This window comes from Alexandromys fortis, unplaced genomic scaffold (genome assembly GCF_014885135.2).
Source record: "Alexandromys fortis isolate MF-2015 unplaced genomic scaffold, M_Fortis_MF-2015_v1.1 scaffold_32, whole genome shotgun sequence".
In the NCBI taxonomy this organism is placed as follows: Eukaryota; Metazoa; Chordata; class Mammalia; order Rodentia; family Cricetidae; genus Alexandromys; species Alexandromys fortis.
The window spans coordinates 6,439,312-6,460,041 of NW_026067938.1; the positions used below are offsets into that span (position 1 = coordinate 6,439,312).

Here is a 20,730-nt window from a genome sequence, read left to right on the forward strand (position 1 = left end):
CCACTACCCAGGGATGGCACCATCCACAATGGAATGGGCCCTCAGCCATCAATCATTAGTTGAGAAAATGCCTTAGACCTGGGTCTCGTGGAGATAGTTTCTTAAGTGAGGTTTGTTTGTCTGCGGTGACTCTACCTTGTGTCAAATTGGCACACAAAACCAGCCAGTACACTAATTAAGATTGGAATAAAAGAAATTATGCTTGCCTTGGTCAGAAGTAGCAAAGAAAGTGAGGCTATTTGGCAAACTGCTGCCAACGACACTGGCACACCTGTGAATTTATTGCTTTTTAATGTATTCTGATGCTGTGGGAAAACATTATGTACTTCTGTGTTTTGGACATAGTTTGCTCAGGACACTCTTTTATTTGTTTACAAACGTTCCTTTATGCAAACGTTCACTTGAGCCTGCTACCTCCACAAAATCCTAGGTACAACCTCCGCTAAAGGCTGAATGGGGAACGCGTGGGTGGAATTCTACCACCTGGGGAACTAAGAAGAAGGAGCAGACCAGTTCAAGTCCATCCAGCCATCAGAGAGCAGCCCAGACTGGCTTCCAGCTGAGCGCAGGACAGGACTCCGATGTCCGCAGAGCCGGCTGCACAGTGTGTATGAGCCTTTGAGTCCCATTTTCAAGGGCCAGACCTACCATGGCTTCAAGTTAGCTGTTGGCGGAACTCAGAGGTCTGAAAGCTGTTCTCTTCAGCTGCTGCTGCTTAAGGCCTGATTAGTTAGACCCAGCCAAGCTGACAATAAAGCAGTTTTATGTCTTTGGAACCTGTAAGCAGGTGAGCTGGTCTGCCTCGGGTGAAACTCTTTACGGCATAGGCATCTCTGCCATTTGCTTTCTCATTGTACCAGATTAGAAGGAGCATTGTGTAGCTTTGTCGAGTCAGGGACGGGTAATTCGGTCCTGCATCGACAAGGTGCCCTGTGTTAGACAGGTGCCTGGGCGATCTAAATACAGTGAGAAACACTCACAGAGGTCATGTTTGAATCTCTTGGGGGAAAAGAGATGCTGACAAGGCCCTCTCACACCTGGAGAGGTGTGTGTGTGTCACCAGACAACTAAGCCAAAGGAATCTGATGCTACCTTAGACTCACCTTGGCGAGGCCATGGTAGCTGTACTGGAACCTGCCATCTCTTCAGAATTACGAAAAGCTGGCTAATAAAGAGTCCAACTCTAGCGTAGTCTATACGTCCAATATCTGACTGATCAGAAATACCACAGTATAGCTGTAACAAGTGTAGAGTTTTTACAATTTAAAACAGCTAGTTCCTTTCTCCAAAGGAGCAGTCATACTAGGTGAACGCTTTGGTGATTCTCTGAGCGTGGACAGCTTGTTTACGATTAAGGTTGGCTTGCGGACTCTGTAAGACGCTCGTGAGGAAGTACTGCAACCTCTGGGCAACCGTCGAGTTCAGCGCTGAGAGCAGACTTTCTGCTCCTTCCCACCGGTGCCTGATCCAGCAGAGGGCTCTTCACAGTCCGGCGTTTTCACGGGGATGCGTTCCCATCTGTTTGTTGTGTGCGAGTGTTGTAGGTGAACTTTCCCTAAAGACCTTTGCACTCACAGAACATCATTCGGTTCCAGTTGATGAAGTGTTTATGGGTTCTAGAATCTTCTGCCAGGCTCCCAAGACCTTCTGTAGTGTAGCCCCAAGTGTAGTTCCTGGCTTGAGTTACATTTCAGAACACGTTAGGTAAGGCCCATAAACTGCCAGGTGCTGGTGGGTGGGTGGATATATAGATCGTACAGGCATAGCATGGGTTGCCTGCTTTCCAGCGCTATGAGTTCATCTTCTCATTCAGGCAGCAGCAAGCAGGCAACATTCCTACCTACTGTATCTCCTTCAAGGAAAAAAAGCCTCGGCCTTTCCACACTGTGAACAGTATGGGTTGAGTTTCTATAACACGATCCCAGCAGCTGGGTGTCGGTAAAAACTGGGACTTTTCACAGTTCTGGAGTCTGGGAGTTCAAGGTCAGGGTCTGGTGGATGGGTGTCTGCTGAGGGTTCCTATCGGCTCATGGACAACTGTCTTCTAGTATGTTCTCAAAGGTCGCACTAGCACCCAAGATTTGCACACGTGAACTTTGGGGGGGGGTGCCAACAACCACTTCTAGGCAGCCAGCAGAGGCTTCTCTTTGGTGTCTCTGGCTACTTTAACTCTCCCTGCTCTTTTACACCAAAATTTCAAAATGGCGGTGCCCACTTCCACACAATTAAGAGGCCACGTCATCGTCTTATTTTTTGTTTATTTATATTTTACATCTGTGGGTCTCGGATCTCCAATCTATGTTCTAAATCTCCACTATTGACTGTGGATAGGAAATGATTATCAGCTTTAAGCTCTGACCCTGTGACTTCCCTACTCTGATGGATGGTAACCTGGCATTATGAGCTGAAATGAACCCCTTTCTTCACTTGCTTTGCTTTTCATCAGGGTGTTTTATTCAATAACAAGATGAAACCAGGACCATCCCATTATGCATATTTATTTACTTTTAGACCGATTTTATTTTTTTTTAATTTAGAGAACACTAATAGGATGCATTTAATTGCATTTTTAAATATTATACAAGTATGGCTCAGGATCAAATGGCATGTTAAATGCTTTGCCCATGATGCTGGCTCTACTGGCCGATTGGCAACCCTGTCCCTTGCCTTTGGTTTGCCAGGCAACGGATGTGGCTCAGAAAAGAAGGTGATAGAAGAATTTATCAAGTGTCTATTTTAAAAGGTGTAGTCAAGGCTAAGAGACAGGGGGATGGAAGCATCCTGGTGAAGCAGCAGACACCCCCTTGTCACTCTCTGGCCTGAAGGAGCAAGAGAAGTCAGTGACTACCCAGCCAGAAAGACAAGTCATCATAGGAAAGGGCCCTAAATGGGCCATTGGCTTGGCCAAACAAACACCACCACTGCCAAGAGCTGGCCTAACCAAGAAGAACATGAGAGTAAATACTCTGCGCTCTCTCTCTCTCTCTCTCTCTCTCTCTCTCTCTCTCTCTCTCTCTCTCTCTCTCAGCCTCTAAGGTCTCCTTCATCCAGATCCAGCTGGAAGAGGGCAGGAGAATTGATTGGTACAGTCCTTGGCGGGGTAGCTCCTGAGTGGAGAGACGGGAGGAGGGGGATGGGAGGGAAGATGGCAGAGACCCAGGAAGGCAGCTCACCCACAGCCCCTGTGACTCCAGTCTCTGACTGAATGAGCTGCCCATAGCACGTGTTGTTTGCAGGGTTTCTCGTAGGCCAGAGAAGATCACCTGCCTCTGGGTCAGGTGATCCCTTCAAGGGGAGGGCTGGCAGAGCAGGAGGCTCCTATGTGGCTGCCCGTAGCCAGGATGCCTCAAAAGGGCAGATCCAAGAAACAGACATGGCCCGGAGGGACGCTTTAATACTGCGAGTCTGACTCATCAAATCTAAGTGGTAATCAGTTAGCTCCTTGGGCCACCAAGTTGAATATTATGAAAGAACACCTCACTCTTAATTAATGTATGGTAATATAGAGGCTTTTTTCCTTACTGGAAATAACAGTGCTTAGACTAGCCAGATCATATTCAGAACCCTGTCCTGGCAGGTTCACTGATGAAGATCTGATCTCTATTTCCAAGCTCTGGAGGGGAACAACACTGTGTCCTTCCTAGCAGAAGGGACAGAGGGCAAAGGGATGAATTCCCTCAAAGGCCCTATGTAAGGACACCTAATCCCAACAAAGGAGGCACCATCTTGGTCCAATCACCTCTTCCTACTGCCACACTGATCCTCGGCTTCCAACACCTGAACTGTGGAGGGGACACATTCGTACTAAGGTCTGGGGGAGGCTTCAAGACAGTGATTAGAGTCACATGTAAGTAAATCTGTTGATAGCTGTTACAGTTTGGAGCAGATCCTTTCGGCTGGGTGGTGTTTTTAGCAGGAACTGGGGTAAATGATAACCCTGAATGTATTGCCGTGGTAAGGCATAACACAGCCTACAGGAGCCTAATTAGAACCTTCCTGAACGATTTACATCTCCTTTGCTCTCCTTCCACGAACTCGAGAAGCTGCCCACTGCTCGGGAGTCTGTTCCATGTGGGAACCTCATGCGGGCCCACGAGCGACAGACAACACAGCACACACGGCGAACCGCTGGGCACGTCTAAATAGCCACAAATGCCAATCAAGCCCGCCAACTGTTAACAGGTGCTCTGCAAACATAGTTTTGTTACTGTCTTCATTTTGATTTGTCTTGCAGGTTAGCTGTGTTTGAGCCATGGAATCTTGAGAGTTCTTTATATATTCTGGATGTGAGTTTCTCATCAGGTATGTAATTTGAACAGACATGCCCCCGAGTAGTTGAACTATGTACCGGCTGGTTTTGTGTGTCAACTTGACACAAGCTGGAGTCATCAGAGAGGAAGGAGCCTCAGTTGAGGAAAGGTCCCCTTGAGATCCAGCTATGAGGCATTTTCTCTGTTAGTGAGTAACAGGGGAGGGTCTAGCCCATGGTGGGTGGTGCCATCCCTGGGATGGTGGTCCTGGGTTCCATAAGAAAGCAGACTGAGCAAGCCATGGGAAACAAGTCAGCAAGCAACACCCCTCTATAGCCTCTGCATCAGCTCCTGCCTCCATGATCCTGCCCTATTTTGAGTTCCTGTTCAAAGAAGAAAGGACAGTCATTTCAACAAACCAAACCCACACAGGCCAACAAATAAATTCTAAAAGTGTCTCGAAATGTATCCTGGACTTAAATGCAAGATGGAAATTTTTTGAGAAAAAAAATTGTATGAGATTCAGGAGACACATTTTCAATCCACTCGACAGCACAATCCGTAAGAAAACAAAGTAGGCATAATGGATTTTGTCATTTCGTAAAAATAATTAAGAAGAGGAAAGGCAAACAATTACTTGCTAACCATGTAGTGTTTAGTCGACATGGAAAATATGCCCAAAACTCAAAAAGAAACAATCCAAGTAGAAAGTGGAAAAAAAATGTTTTTCAAAACATTTAAATTGGTATCAATAGGATGAAGTGGATGGAACAGACTGGAAAAGATGCCAAGATTTACAACAACTCTTCAGGGTGGACCAACTGCACTCATATACCACTTGTTTTCTTAAAAAAAAAAAAAAAAAAACCTTAAATCCGCCTTTTTGTCCTGTTTATCTTTTTTGCCTTAGATTTTGTTTTCCTTGTGTGTGCATATGTGCATGTGTACAGGTGCCTACAGAGGCCAGGATTTCAGATCCTGGAGCTGGAGTAACAGACAACTGTTAGCCCTCCGACGTGGGTGCTGGGAACGGAACTCATGTCCTCCGAAAGAGCTGTCTGAGCCCTTAGCCTCTGAGCCATCTCTCCAGCCCCTCTGTTCTCATTTACATTTTCTGATGATCAAGACCTCCCCATTCACAGCCCATAGAATGTGGCCCTGGAAGAAGCCCACACCGGCTCGGTGCACTGTTAATCTTCTCTTGTCTGTCCCCTCCTCCTCTTACTGTCTATGCCTAAAGAGACGTCAAAACCCTTCTAGAATAAACTTCAAAACGTAGCATAAAAGCATTATGAATAAACTAGAAATTAAACTCCATTTGTTTTGAAAAACGATTTACTTGTTTTTATTTTACGCGAATACACGAATGACTGTGAGTCACAGGTGTGCCCGGTGACTGTGGAGGCCAGTGTGGGCGCTGGATCCCCTGGAGCTGGAGTTACACGCAATTGGAAGCCCATCTCAAACAGATGTTGGGGACCAGCTGAGGTCCTCTGCAAGAGCAGCAAGTGCTTTAACCTTGGAGTCCTCTCTCCAGCCCCAACTACTTTGATGTGTAAATTGGACATACATGGTTTTCCATCTAGAATAAATGTAATACGTATCTAGAAGTTAATAACTTTGTCTCAATTGCCAGGGAAGTCCACGTATATACAACTTTTTTTCTAAACTCCGTTGTGTTATCAGTTACCTCTCAAAGAGAACTCTAAAGCCTCATGAGAATTGGGAATGGGGCGAGGTTAGTGGTAGAGCACTCACCCAAAACAGCGCAAGAGATTTTTGTCTTCTTCTAGAACTGAACCTCCAACGCAAATGCTTCTGGAGTTGCATTTCCTAATAAATCAAAATGAATGTGACCCCGTGCTTTTATGAATGACTATGTTTCTACCTGTGAAATGTTTTGATATCTGCACGTTTCCGATTTCAGTTACCTGATTAACCATAGAGTTTTCCTAAAGCAGCCTGTTTTCTTTAGGCCGGTTCTTTCCTGTTTGGCAATCTGCCAGGTGCAGGGATCTCAGAGGGAGGGAGGGCTCCTTTACCAGGGAATCTATGTTGTGGGCAAGATGGCAGGGTGTAATTTCCCCTGTTGGAGAGCTCAGACACCCAGGGTTCTCATTGTTTTTGGAGGGAAACACAGTCAAGGGTAGAACTGGCAATTGCATGAAAAAAAAAATCAGAACAGATAAACAAACTGCTGGTATTGAGTGAGCAGAAGAGAATGTATGAAAAGTGTGTTTGTTCTCCCAGTGGCTCTGCCTTCAGCGTCAGCTATGCCACGTGGAGCAGCACTGGGGTACCACTCACGCCGTCTACCTGGGAAGAGGATAGCAGCATAGAATGGGTGGTAGCAGTTGCCAGTCACTGCCCCTGTCCCGAGCCCTGACGGGACACAACTCTATTGGACGACCAGTGACACACGTAAGTCCCACCACAGTGGCTGCACCTTTGTTCCCTTGTTTACTCCCTAAGGAAGCCCAGTAGCCTGCACAAGAAAACAAAAGCAGAATGATGAAGGTGGGAGGAACTTGGCATCTGCCCAATTGAAAAAGCTCCAGATCTCAAAATGACAACCTCATCTTACTAACTTCCTAAAATATAACTTCCGGCGATGGAAACTCAGCGGTGGGTGGCTCGAAGGCCTTCAGTCGAAATCAGCTGTCTGTCCTCGCATGCGCATCAGTGCACAGCAAGTCCCCAACTTCAGGACTTAAGATGCAGCAAGCGTTTCTCCTCTCATCAGCCCAACATCACCCAGGGCGTCACGTCTTCTCCCTCCGTTCTTCAAGTCTTCGCTTTCTTCTAAATGCCTGTTTTCTCTCTCCCTTCCCAGTATACACACATTTCTGCCGTTGCAGCAATAAGGCTGAGTTTCATTTTGGAAGAAATATTTACATCAGTCATTTCTTACAAATTAAAAGACTTTCCCTTAATTGACCCCCAAGTAAGAGGCAGGCCATCTTTATTTCCCCGCTGTCTGGTGCGCGCCGAACAGTTCAGAAGATAATAGTTGTTTACTATGTGATAGTAAACAGAAGCAAAATTTACCAGCTTCCTGTCACTCCAAAGTCAGATCCTGACAAACTAATGACGTGGATTCTAGTATTGTTAAACATTTTTACACGTTTGTTTAGGATGGCAGCATTGTGATTCCAGTCAAAATGAGTTAATATGGAGTCTGAATTGGGCCACGCAGGAAGGGAGTGAAATATTTTAGGGGAAAAGGGTTGCCTTAGGTAGCTTTCCTCTCTCGGTTATTGGTGTGCAAGGTCCAGGCACGGACAGAGCGCAAGCCATGGACAGAAAAGAAGTCAAGGGAAAATGCTTCTGGCACAGCGCCCTTTGAAGATTAATGGTAGAGCCTGACATGAGTCCTGCGCTGTGGGGTCTGGGCCAGGGCCGCAGGAAGCTGCAGTGGACAAGAGTCACAGTCCGCGCAGAGCTGCAGGGCTTGCTAGCATCTAGGTGTCTTCAAAGGCTCATGTGTTGCATTTGGTCCAGTTCTGGTTCCAGTTCTGTTGCTGTGATAAAGTTCTGACCCAAAACAACTGTGCTGGGGGATGGAGGTAAAGAGAGGGCCAAGGGAAAGTTGTTGTTTGCTATTTTACTTTGGGGTCACAATCCATCACTGAGGGAAGGCAGGGCTGGAGATCTTGCAAGAACTGAAGCAGAGACCATGGAGGAAAGCTGCTGCTTCTCTCTGGATTGCTCTCTCTCTCTCTCTCTCTCTCTCTCTCTCTCTCTCTCTCTCTCTCTCTCTCTCTCTCTCTCTCTCCTAGCTTTGTTATAGAACCCAGGCCCACCTGCTTGGGGATGGCGCTACGTAAAGTGGACTGGATTCTCCCACACCAATTGTTTATGGAAACAATTCCTGGTGGACATGACCATACACCAATCTGTTATGGGCCATCCCTCCACAGAGTGTTCCTCAAGTGACTCCAGCTGTGTCAGGGTGACAGCAAAGGCAAACTAGGAAAGAGCCTGAGCCCAGTGTGCTACTGGGAGGGGACACAGCTTCTGAGCTGTGGACCTGAGAGGAAAGAGGTTACGTTATTGGAGTTGGGCTCACAAAGGGGCTCTGGGACTCTAGTCTCCTTTCTGTCTTTGCAACCCAGACACTTTGAGGTGGACAGCCTCCCCTGCTAGGCCCCAAGGCAATTGGTCTACCTGATCATGTATTGAAACCTTGAAAACTATTAGACAAATGAGCTTTACTTCTCTAAATAGCCATTGTCTCAGATACTATGTTGCAGTACTGTAAAGTGGACTAACGTGGAGGTTTTATTCAGAGCATCTTAAGATGCCTCTACAGCCAATTTGAGTCACACAAGGCAACAGTAAATTATGCCCTAAAAGAGATTCTTTTTTACGTTGAATGTTTGTGTATGTGTGTATGTGTGTGTGCACGTATGTATGTGTGTGTGTGTAATGAAGGGTACGTATATGCATACACATATCTGTACAGCTGTTCTTACCTGTGATGTTTGTGTGTGTGTGTATGTAATGAAGGATACATATATGCACACACATGTCTGTGCAGCTGTTCTTACCTGTGATGTTTGCGTGTGTGTGTGCATGTGTGCAATGAAGAGTACGTATATGCACACACATGTCTGCGCAGCTGTTCTTACCTGTGATGTGGTGATGTGTTTGTGTGTGTGTGCGTGCGTGTGTGTGCCAAGAAGGGTATGTATGTGCATGCACCTGTCTGTGCAACTGTTCTTATCTGTGTGGAAGACAGAGATTGTCATCGGGTGTCTTCCCTTGCTCAGGCTCCATCTTCTTCTGAGATAGTGTCTTCCATTGAACCCGGAGATCGCCATTTAAGCTAACTGGTTGGCCTGTCTCTAGGTCCCAGTCTTGAGGTTATGGACACATATGTCACAGCTCCTGGCCCTTCTATGGCCCTTCTATGGCCATGGTTCTGGGGATTGAACCCACAGCCTCATGCTTGGGCAGAAAGCACTTTCCCCGAGAAGTCTCATCTCCCTGGACTTGAGCTGAATTATCCTGGGGAAAAAAAGATAAGGAATCAGACTAGACAGGCCAGCAGTGAGCACTTCTTTATGACATTTTGACCAAGTATGTTAAGCAGATAAAAAAGACCCCCTGTTAAAAACAATTTTCTGGAGAGATCAGCAATTAGAAGCACTTGTTGCTTTTCTAGAGAATCCAGGTTCAGGTCCTTGCACCCCAATGGAGCTTAAGAACCACCCCAAACTTCAGTTCTAGGGGCTCTGGCTCCCTCATCTGACCTCCACATACCTGTGGTGCACATTCATGCATGCAGACAGAATACTCGCATACATAAAATAACCAAATCGTAATTTGGTTAAAAAATACCCACACAGAATTTTGAGGGTGGTTGTGTCATTGGTAAGTTTTGGGGCAACATAAAACGTGGAATTTATTTTTGTGGTTAGTGACTAAGACACCTACCAGGGTAAGATTTTAGTGGGTGATTTCTTTGGATGAGGTGATTTTTGACATGGACTCAAAAGGCACTTGGGATCACAGATTTAGGTGTTCAGATCCAAACACTGGTGTCACAAGAACAATATCACGCACCGTCTTTTCTTCTTTATTAAAATGAACCTTTCATAGATGCTGTAATTGATGTTTCATTGACATACTATTTCCTGCCTAGATTTGCATAAATTATAGCTCTCCACGAAATATGTACCTATTGCAAAAGCAGAAGGGTTCCGTGGTCTGGCTCTCTGTGTGTGAGTGTGTGGGTGGGTGCGGGTGCCAGCATGCACGGAGCGTGTGTCATCATGTGTCATCAGAGGACCTTGGCTGTGGCTCCTCTGGTGCTTTCTGCCTTTTGTTTGACACAGGGTCTCTCGCTGGTTAGGGTTTCAGCAGGTAGAGCAGGTTAGTCGGCCTAATAGCGTTCACGGTTCTTCCTCTCTCTGTCTCCCATCTTAAGCTCATTTACATGGGTTCTAGGAACCCAAATTCAGTTCTTCAGACATGGTGACATTATACTGACTGAGCTCTCTGAGATATATTTCTATGGGACCAGGCATCATAGACTTTGTGGTATCTAATGGCCACCACTTTATTATGACCAGGATTCTGTAAAAAAATAAAATAAAATAAAAGGAATCTAGGCAGGACACAGTGGGGATGGGTCAACTCTGCTACTCCAAAAGTAAAGTTTTAGCTACGGTGTGTTAGCTGGATGGAGGTTTATGGGGAGCTCAGTGTGGGCTGTCTGCCTAGGGCCCCACCTTTAAACAAGGTGTCTGCTGGAAATGGCTTCAACACTCACAATTTAGTGCGTGGCCTAAAATGGCAACAGCCGGGGCCAATCTACTCTGCTCTATCTAAATGCCCACTCCTTGTGGCTGGTTTGCGTGTCCTCAGGTGGCAGTCTCATACTGTTGACACGGTAGCTGCCTTCTAAGGAGGGATGAGTGGGAAGCAGGCAATAGACGAGGCCTGTGCCCAGATCTGGGACAGTATCCTGTCAGCTCTGTTCTGGTGGTTAAAAAAAAAAAAATCACAGTGTCTGAGCAGAGTATAGGGAGGGAAGTGATAGGCATTATTAGCTCTCGAAGTGGGTGGTGAGGTTTTTGTTTTTTCATCATAGAGCTAGAACAGCATTCGGCAGCCATCTTTAGAGAAGGCCATTGGCCCTCACCGTGAATGCCAACCTGAAGGCGCGTGACCAGAATGTGCCTCCCTGAGTGATGATTGTTCTGGCTTCTGTTCTAGTACCTTGGACAAGAAGCAACTGATAAGCTTGGAGAAGGGTAGCTTCAGCAAAGCCTTCCTCTTCCAGCAAGGCTGGAGCAGACTGCAGGCCGTGAGGGGGTCACGATTTCATTCTCCACGTCCTTTTATTCTAGACAGAAGCCCACGCATCTTGAGCTGCAGTTGAGAACCGCTAGGTAAATGCTCTTCCCAAGGTGTAATAATGGCGTTGGGGACTACGGGGTCAGGTTTGCAACGACTTTCTTCACCTTCTTCCAGAACCTTCCCCCAGCCACTGATGGGAGAATTTCCTGTAAATGATTGAACAGTGGCTATCTAGTGAGTTTTCAAACCTTTTGGAATCCAGCGTTGCGTGTTGAGGAAGCCTAGAGTCTGGAGTCGGATCTAATTCAGATCTTGGTTTGATCAAGTATTAAGTGTGTGACCTTAAGCAAGTGACACCCGAGAAGCTCACTTCTCCACTTGGAAAATTAGAATAGCAAGTGTTCTTTACAATTCCCGACAGATTTTATAAGAACGAAACATTTGATGAAATGTTTCCCTTGGAAGATAGCTAGGAAATCTCACGGCTGCTAGAGTCTGCATGAAGACCTCAGATAGGAAATATAGAGAAGGAAGCAGATTCTCTCTGTGGTGATTATGGTCATTGTCAGCTTGACAGAAGTCAGAATCACACAAGAGACGGGCTCTGGGTGTGCCTGTGGGGATTCTCTTGTTTACATTCACTGATGCAGGAAGACCTGTCTTAGTTGTTCAGGGTCTGAGCTCTGTAAGTGGAAGAGGGAGCTCAACCCTACCACTCCTGACCCCTTGCTCTCGGCCTCTTTACTGTGACTAGCTGGCTGGAGTTCCTGCTGCTGTGACCCCCCCCCCCTTTCCCCTTCATGTTAGTGGACTGATAGTAATGGAGACAGTGACAGAATTAGGACCCCAGAGAATCTCATATTGGTGCTGTTGAGTTCTAATAGCATATCCTCAAAGATGGCAGCCAGTTTTTGGAAAAGAAATCGTTTGTGCAAGGTGTGTGTGCCTGTGCGTTGCCGATCTTATTAAGTATCTGTAATGCACACACATTTATGTAGAAGTCGCTCTTTTAATTTATGACTGCCCTGTGAACTGTCTGGATAGTTGGAAAGTCTTCATAGTTTGCTATGAAGAGTTCGTTATAAACTCTCCATCATCCATAGGTAGTTCCTAAGTGGTACACAGCTCTGGCCTCTCCCTGTTCCTACTAATATTCTTGTTTAGTTCTCTGGAGCATGGGCTTGGTTTAATGTCAGTGTTCTTGGAAACCCTTCACAGCAAAGGTGACCGAGTGTCGCTCCTAAGATAACACTGTGACTCCTGTCCTGGGTGATCTAAGGAAGCCATCTGACCTGGTGCTGGTCCCCTAGGGAGAGACAATGCTAGCAGGTGCAGAGAGGACTTCTGAGAGTCAGGAGCTGAGACCTTGCCCACAACCACAAGAGTGGCCTGGAGGTGAATCCACATCAGGCGAGGCCTCGGATGGGAGCACAGCCATAGCTCAATGCAACCTCAGAAAAGATGAGCGGAGGCACTCAGGTAGGCCAGGCCTGGACTCCTGGCCAGCCAACACTGGGAGATGATACACGTCTGCTGCTCTGAAGGTAATTTATTATGCAGTAACAGATAGTTAATACAGATGCTAGATAGAAGTTACCCACGAGGCATTGTTGAAGGATCTTTGGCAAGACTGCTCAACTAAACTGAAGGCCTCATGTGGCATGGACCTAGACTGTAGGTTTAGATGGCTTGATTGCCTTATTGCTGGGCAATCCGGACACATCACTTACGTTCTGTGTGCCTTAGTCTCTTCACCCGTAGCATAATGAGAATGATCAGAAGCTGCCTTGAAAGACGGTCGCAATAATGAAAGGCCTTTCCACACCCTTACACGCTGGAGTAAATTTCCCTGTACCATCATTATCAGGAGGGGTTGTTACAGAACAAAGACCGTTAATGACCTCTGGGATCAAGAAGTAAAAGAGAATGTGGACAAGACTCACCAAGACCTTGAAGGCTGACTCACCTGTTTTGGAGAAGAGGATTCTTCTCTGAAGACTCAGGGGCAGACAAGGGCAAGGTTGGGAGTCAGTCTTGACTGAAACATGGCTTGCAGACCTTAGAGCCTTGGCAGGAATAGCAGGAGACAGAAACTTCCATTTGTTTCTCAAAGAACGAATTCATCTTTCAAGAGCACTCTATTGTAAAGCACGGTTCTTAGAGTATTCTGGAAAATATCTGTTTTCTTGTTGCTCTGGAATAGTCATTAAAATATGCCATTTAGTTACAGAAATTCCTAACGGCCTACCTTTGTGTGGGAGGTGTTTGAGCTGGTCTGCAAAGGGGGAAATGTCTGGTTGAGACAGGAGAGGCAGCACATGTTGAAAGTAGTACACTTCCTAAGGAAAAGCATGCTTTGCTTTGGGTGTGTTCTTGCTCAAAAACCACTCATGGAAAAGAAACACGGTGGCATTCCAGCACTAGGGAGGCAGAGTCAGGCGGGTGGATCTCTGTGAGTTCGAGGCCTGCCTGGTCTACAGAGTGAGTTCCAGACCAGTCACGACAGTTGTAGCCAGACTCTGTCTCAAAACAAAACAAAACAAAAAAAATTAAAACAAAACAAAACACCTTCCTCAAAAACAAAACCAAAACAACCCCCTCCATAAAAAAAAAAAAAAAAACCCAAACCCAAAACCCCACCAAATGAACAACAACAACAAACACCAGGAAAATGCACTTGATATGGATAGTCACCCTCGGGCACCAGCACAGCTGCTTCTAGACAAGGTGATCAACAGTGTCCTTGGGTTGAGAAGTCTGTGTTGCTTAGTTTCTTGTCAACTTGACAAAAGTCAGGGACATCTGAGAAGAGGGAACCACAACTGAGAGAATGCTTCCATCAGACTGGCCAGTAGGCAATTCTTGATGTGGGAGGGTACCACCATGGACACCAAGCCGCACTCCTCACGCACGGCCTCTGCCTCAGTTCCTGCCTCTAGGTTCCTGCCCTGAGTTCCTGCTCTGACTTCTTTTCCTGGTGGACTACAAGCTGTAAAAGGAAATAAGCTCTTTTCTCCCCAAGTTGCTTTTGGCCATGGTGTTTAGCACTGCAGTAGAAAGCAATGTAGGACCAAGGCCTAAAGCACAGAGCATGCCTTGCTTTGGCATCCTGAAGGGCTGAAGTCTAGCAAGGCCTGAGCGATAATCAGGATGCCGATGAGCAACTTTTGAGGATCCTTCGTGAGCAAGGATCAGGGAAGCAACGATGGAGACCCCACTCGGACATGCGACATCTGTGCCTAGCGCAGAGTTTGGAAGCACTCAGCTGGAAAAAAACTGGATCTTGGGACGGCCCTGTGTGAACAGCAATCACTGAAGAAAGTTCTGGAAGGTCACCATAAGGAAGATGTGTCCAGGTGACTTTTATATTCTCATGATAACAATACACTTTTCAAGAAAATCAAGATGTGATCATGTTTAGTACCGAAGTGTCAGAATCCACACATCTGGGAATAGTAGACTTCAATTTGCTCAGCGGAGGGGAGAAGCTAAGTCTTGCCGTGCAGTTGGAGTGTGGGCTCTGGGAGAAGCAGGCAGTGTAGGCACAACAATAGAAGTAGTAATTTTATCCACATGTGCAAGACCAGGGAGGGTGGGGAACCCCAGCAGGTGTCAGGCGCTTGAACCAAGGTCCCCCTTTTTGTAACAGCTCTTCGTTTCAGACAAGCAATGTGCTCCAGATCCCTCATCTCTCACGGGCCCCACACCACACCGAGTGAATCCCAACCCCTCACTACAGTTGCAGTACAGAGAAGTGAGATCAACATAGCATAAAGCGGGGAGTTTGGCATCTTGAGGGGTGGACTAGCCAAAGACAAATGTCATCTCAATAGCAACGAGCACATTCGGTAGTTGCAAAGCGTTGGTTCCTAAACATCTGTCTCCATGAAAAAGAAGCAGGACTCCCCGGAAAAGTGTCTGGGTCCTTGGCTGGAGTTGAAAGATCCTGGAATGTCTTGAAATGTCAGCAAGTCAGGACGTTCTAGAGCCAACCAGCTTCATAGGATTCTAGGGGGTCTCACTTTGTGCTGAGTACGCGATGTTAGCAATGATGGATAAGGCGTATACCCTACTGAATAAAGAAAGAATGAACAGTCCCTCTGGGTGCGGACCAAACAGAGGAGAAAGGATAGCATTGCTGGTACAGCCGAGTGCTGGCAACACAGAAGGAAGGCTGCGATAAACCTGTAGCACCAAACCTCAGCAATCACATAAAAGACCAGGCTGGAATCAACAGCCCGCATATGGGTTAGGGGAAAGTCGGAGGAGAAGCAGGATGATATTTATTCAGTCTTAATGGGTCTTTGAAAAAGATACTTGTTGAGGGACTGGAGGGATGGCTCAGTGGTTAGTGCTTGCTGCCCTTGGAGGACCCCCCCCCCCAGTTCAGTCCTCCGCATTTGCATACCCACAGCCTTTTAACTCCAGTGCAGGGGATCTGATTCTTTTCTCTTGTCTCTGTGGCACTGGGTATTCATATGATGCGTATACATACATCCATGCTCTCGCACATAAGATAAGTAGATTCATTTTGTCATTGTTGTTGTTTATAAGACAGGGTTTCATATGTGTCCCTGGCTGTATCTAGAACTTGCTCTGTCGACCTCTGTAGATAACTCCTGCCTCTGACTCCAGGAGTGCTGGCTTTAGAGTATCTTTTGCAAAAAGACACTTTAGGGGCTGCAAAGACGTGGATGGCTTTTGCAAAGGCTCCAAGTTTATTCCTAGAATTCCTGCCAGGCAACTCCCAACTGCTCTAGGGACTCTGAACCCCTTTTCTGGGCTCCGTGGGCACCTGCACTTTGATGCCCATACCCACATACGGACACCCTCACTTCCACACCATCAAAAAGAAACTTGAAGAAGATACTGGCTATTTACAAAGAATAAAATAACAAATAGTAGATTTTAAAAGTTTAGGAAAAAAAGGTTCAGTGTATGTAGAGAGAACAGAACCCTAACTATTCTGGAATCTAGGTGAAGATATGTATTTTTTTTTTGTACTGTTCTTGCAGCTTTGTCTGAAACTACGCTGAAACGAGTCATAATAAAGGCAGAAATGTATAGCAAACACATCGCCTCAGGTGCGCCTTTTGTCTTCCTTTTGTCTTCCCCGTTGCCATTACTCAGGCCCAGGCCTGGAGAACAGAGTGAGGAGTGGGGCAAATTGAGGCTTAGAGAACATCGTTAACATCCAGGCAAGAAAATAACAGGTCTCGCCAGGCAGTGGGTGCCTGGGAAATTCTGAGGGCACAGAGTGGAGCTCCAGCTGCGGTCCCTCGACGGATGGTGGGTTGAAGTCCAAAGAGCACCTGGAGTCTGTGAACCATGCTGAATGTAAAGAACACAATCGGCTCCCCCGTCTTGCGGGATTCTTTTCTCAGGCAGGCAATAAAGCAGGACCCAGTTCCCCTTCTACACTTGGGAAACCCAAGCTCGGTGCCCAAGGTTGCCATTCAGTCGGTCGAAAGTGTGTGCTTCCCCCCCCCCCCTTTTGTGACTTCTGTGATTTTCAACTATCTGGAGGCCATCAGCAAACAGTTTATTGACACCTCCGCATCATCTGAGTATTTTTTATAAGTCAGTGTCTTTAAGAAGGGTAGTCGAAAGCCTAGATGTTCCTTAGAAGTCACGGAGAGGCAACGTGGTGGGTAAAGGCTCCTGTTGCCACGCCTGCTGACCCAAGTTTAGGCTACACAATTCACACCTGTGTGGTGAGCACAAGCTGTCTTCTGTTTGCCCCTGACTTCCTCTTTCGTGCTCATTCACACAAAATAAATAAATGTGATTAAAATTTAAAAAACAAATACCAACGAATAGGATTCACCTCTCCGTGCTTCCTCAGCCTTTTGAGTTAGACCCTAGGAGTGGTGCCTATCAATTTTTTAAAAATTGCGTGCACGTGTGTCTGTGTTTTCGCGCCTGCGCTGGCTGTCAGAGAGTTCTCTCCTCCCACCATGTAGGTTCCCGGGATAAAACTCAAAGCAGTCTGACTTGGCAGCAAACGCCTTTATCTGCTGAGCCATCTCGTGGCCACTACCTGGCTGGTGATCTTGATGCACGCTCAAGTTGGACAATCATTACAGTCTATCGCTTCTTACGGCAATCGCCTCCTCAGATAGGACTGCAAAATCATAACTTGGCGTAGAAACGAGGTTAAAGTTTGTCAAAAGGCGTAATAATTACCGTTCCCACTGCATAGCTAACCCCAGGATTTGCTGGATTTCTTCCAGGATAGGCTCGCACACAGGCTGGAGACAGAAGAGGGAAGGGTCCACGGGAGTTAGGAGGAGGGACTGACGGCAATTTTTCGTGGTTGACTAGATTTTTGAAACAGCAACTTCCAAGGGTACATTAACCAGGCAGCAAATCCACTTGTTTCTGAGGGGAGGTGGGAGGTGGGGGCGGGGGTGGAGCGTGGGGCGGAGCGACATTCGCAGCTCCGGAATCGGTGCCTTCCAAGTGGCGCCGCACGTCCACCCCCTCCCCCACCTCCGGATCTGCCTGGACCCGGGCGCGTAAACTCTACTCTCCAGCCAACCTCGCCACCTCCACGGTCTCCCGTACCGACCTCCTTGGATTCCTCCGGCCGGATCCGGCCAAGGGAATACCCCGGATCGCTGCAAACTGCCCGCCCCCTCGACACCCTTCCTCCGGGTCTCCGCCCCCGCTGGGGCTGCCGGGTGCCAAAGGAAGCTAGGGTGCAGCGGCTGGAAAATGATCGGTGCCCGGAGGGTGGCCTGGAGCTGCAGGTAACTGGCGCGGGACCTCGAGGGAAGCGAGCTCAGCGTCGCTGTCCCTTCCCTGCACTCCCGCGCGCGGACCTGCTGCGCCCTCGCGCGGGCTGCGCCTTGGGGACAGCAGTGCTCCCTCAGGGCGCGGCGGGCAGGGAGAGGCGCGGACCCCCAACCCTGGGCGACACCCCGACGCTCTCCGCTCTTCCCACAGCCACCGCCCGGTGCCGGATCCCTCCAGCGGCGCGCAACGGCTGCCCCGGTGAGCGCGGTCGGCGCGGCAGATGCCTGGTAAGATGGAGAAGTTTCTGCAGATCGCTCCGCACTCTCTGGCCATCATCTTGGGCCCGGCGGACAGCCCCGCTGAGGAGAAGCCCGGGGCCGTTCAGCCTTCACCCCCGGCCCGGACCCAACCCCGGCAGCTCGCCCGACACCACATCGGCTACGAGATCTTCGCCGATTTCAAAGCGGAGAACATGCAACACTTCTGGAACAAGAAGGTCACCGCCGCGGTGGCCGAGACTTTTTTCCTGGGCTGGATCGACGAGCAGGTCCTGCTGATTCAGGGCAAGGAGGAGCATCTTGAGGCGCTGCGCGAGGGCTGGACACGCAGGGCGCTCCGACCCCCCTCTGGCTTCCAGATCCGCTGTCTAGGTGAGTGAAGCTGCCCCGTCGGGCTGTGGGGTCCCCGCCCTGCCCCGGACTCCGGTGGGTGCTGAGCCGGCAATTAGATGCGAGTTCTCGGGGTCTCAAAATCTTCGCGCACATCTCGGTCGGGGAGGGGTCCGTGGCGCTCGGGGAACGCGGGATAGGGAAACTTCTGGGCACTTTAGCCACCCACGTCACGGGCGGCCTGCGGAACCTCTTGGCGGCGTCGGTGGCGCGCCCCGCGGGGCGGTGCCTGGGGCTGGCCAGGTAGGCGGTGCGCGCGGGTCCGGGCTTTGAGTGTCAGCTTTTCCGCGCCTCGCGGGCCTGGGGAGTGCGAGCCAGGCCGAGGGAAGGTGCGCAGAGTCGGGATTCCGGTCACACCGGGTCTGAGCGGCGGGTCCTTCAGCTGCGCCTCGGTCCCAGCGACATCCCTTCCCCGAGTGGCGACCTCGGGGGTGGGGTGGGGAGCGTCGCTCACCTCAGGTGTGTTGGCGCCGTTTTCATCCTACCGCATTTCCATACCAGACAAAAGGTACATTTCTTCTTAAATGCTTCACTTGTGGTGCAGCTTCTAAAGAGCATCGTGTGATTGAAGGCAGAGGGGGAAAAAAAAGCCAGCAGAGAGGGGCCAGGGAAAAAGTTTAATCTTTTCGTTTGTTGGTGGCGAAGGTGAAAAGAAAACAGAGCGGAGGTCGCTGGAGAGGGTTTTCGTGATCGCCACTCAGCGTTGCCTTGACTTGTGTTTTTTATTTCACGGCTACTTAACGTGTTTTTCTTAATCCTGGCAACCTCGTGCTTAGAATACTTTTTAGTTTTGGACCTTGGGACCAGTGGCTACGAGCAAACACAGCACATAGCGATGCTTTATGAAACGATTTGACGAAGAAAGCATTCTTTCTAGTTCCAGGGCTTAAAAATTCTTTTATGACATTTTGGGAGGAGGTCAAAAGTTCAAACTGTAAAAGCGTGTAAAGCAGCCTTGTTGGGTCCCTGCGCCTCCCGCGAAGGCGTAGCTTTTACCTGCTAATGTGTTTTCTATGCGGATGGCAAATTTATAACATTGTTGTTTTGCTGTGTGTTGTCTATTTTTTCCGTAGCAGAGATTCGTTTTTGCGAAGACTCCTTTGAATTGAGTAGATAAAAAGCTGGTAAAAGCCTGCTTCTTGCCGCCTCTCAAAGGTCTCGCTCTCTCTGCCCCCTCCCCGTCCAGCCCCTGTAATTATGGTGCCTGCCTTACTAAAGAGGCCCAGATTAACGCCTCTGAGTATTGGTTTGCCTGCAGGACTTGGACATTTGGTGGAGAATCGTCGTTCCGTGTTTGTGCTCCTTCAAGACCTTCCTATAATATTTCGATAGTCTTCTTTGAAACTGGGCCGCAGGCTTTTGTTTTTTCATTTGGGAAATTTCATCTATGGACGACAATACAGTGCAATGTAAAAATAATGGCTTGAACCTCATGCACCCCATCACACAAATCGTAGGAGTTTAACATCGGCCTCTGTATTTTTGTTTCAACTGAACCCTCTTCCTCCCCACTATTACAGTTTTGCTGTCTCATGCGTGACAACATAGTTTCATTTGTAAACATTTCAGTATGTTCATTTTTTTTTGTTTAATGCGTGTTTACAAACAAGAATTAGTGATCTGTCGTATTAAGCTAAGAGAAGCGTTTTGGCAACTTCGAAAGATTCCAAATTCATTACTGAAGTTGCCTGATTACTGTCTTAACCTGGTCAAATGGCGACCTGTCACAGGCTGAGCGCCCCCTGATGGGAGTCTGTGGCTATTGCAGGACAGGGTCCTGGGAGAGAGGAAACAAGAGGCTTCCTCTTAAAAGGGAGGCATCAGAAAAAAGGAAGGGTGGTACCTGCTTGTGGTGGCACCTGCCTTTTGAACTGTCTGGGCGGTCAAAGTCTTTGCTGACACTTCACTTTCTCCTCAGGAAGCGCAGTTGCAGTGATGGATTGCTGGGAGATTCTTACGTTCTGTAAAATTCTCTAATGGAACTTCAGTGCCGGTGGGAGGGCCTCATTTTCTTGGCGCTCCTGGAGGCCGACTCACACACACATTCCCAACCACAGTGTGACTGTAGACAAACCAAAATACAGAAAATACAAAGAATCACATGATACGTGGATGTCCAGAGACAGCCCAGCCGAAACTTTGCTTTGAAAAAGTTTGATTGACACTTAGAAACACCCCGGGTTTACCTAATTTATGCTCAAGAGTAGGAAGCAACCACTGGTTTCGATACTTTAGTAACACACTTCTTGGTTTATATTTTAATGCAA

General features: G+C 48.0%; 1 protein-coding gene across 5 annotated transcripts in view; it reads left to right on the plus strand.

Moving 5' to 3' along the window:
• Window positions 1-17,573: 17,573 nt before the first annotated feature.
• The window catches only part of Stox2 (storkhead box 2), a 217,943-nt gene continuing 214,786 nt past the window's right edge, over window positions 17,574-20,730 (plus strand). For 3 of the 5 annotated variants that reach the window (XR_007592710.1, XM_050147286.1, XM_050147288.1), the window contains exon 1: window positions 17,574-18,445. Coding sequence is in view for 3 of the 5 variants with exons in the window: in XM_050147286.1 (XP_050003243.1) it covers window positions 18,076-18,445 (370 nt within the window). In the remaining 2 variants the exon portion in view is untranslated. Of the gene's footprint in view, window positions 18,446-18,761; window positions 18,972-20,730 lie in introns of those variants that run through there. The other 2 variants (XM_050147287.1, XM_050147291.1) reach the window with 2 other exon arrangements.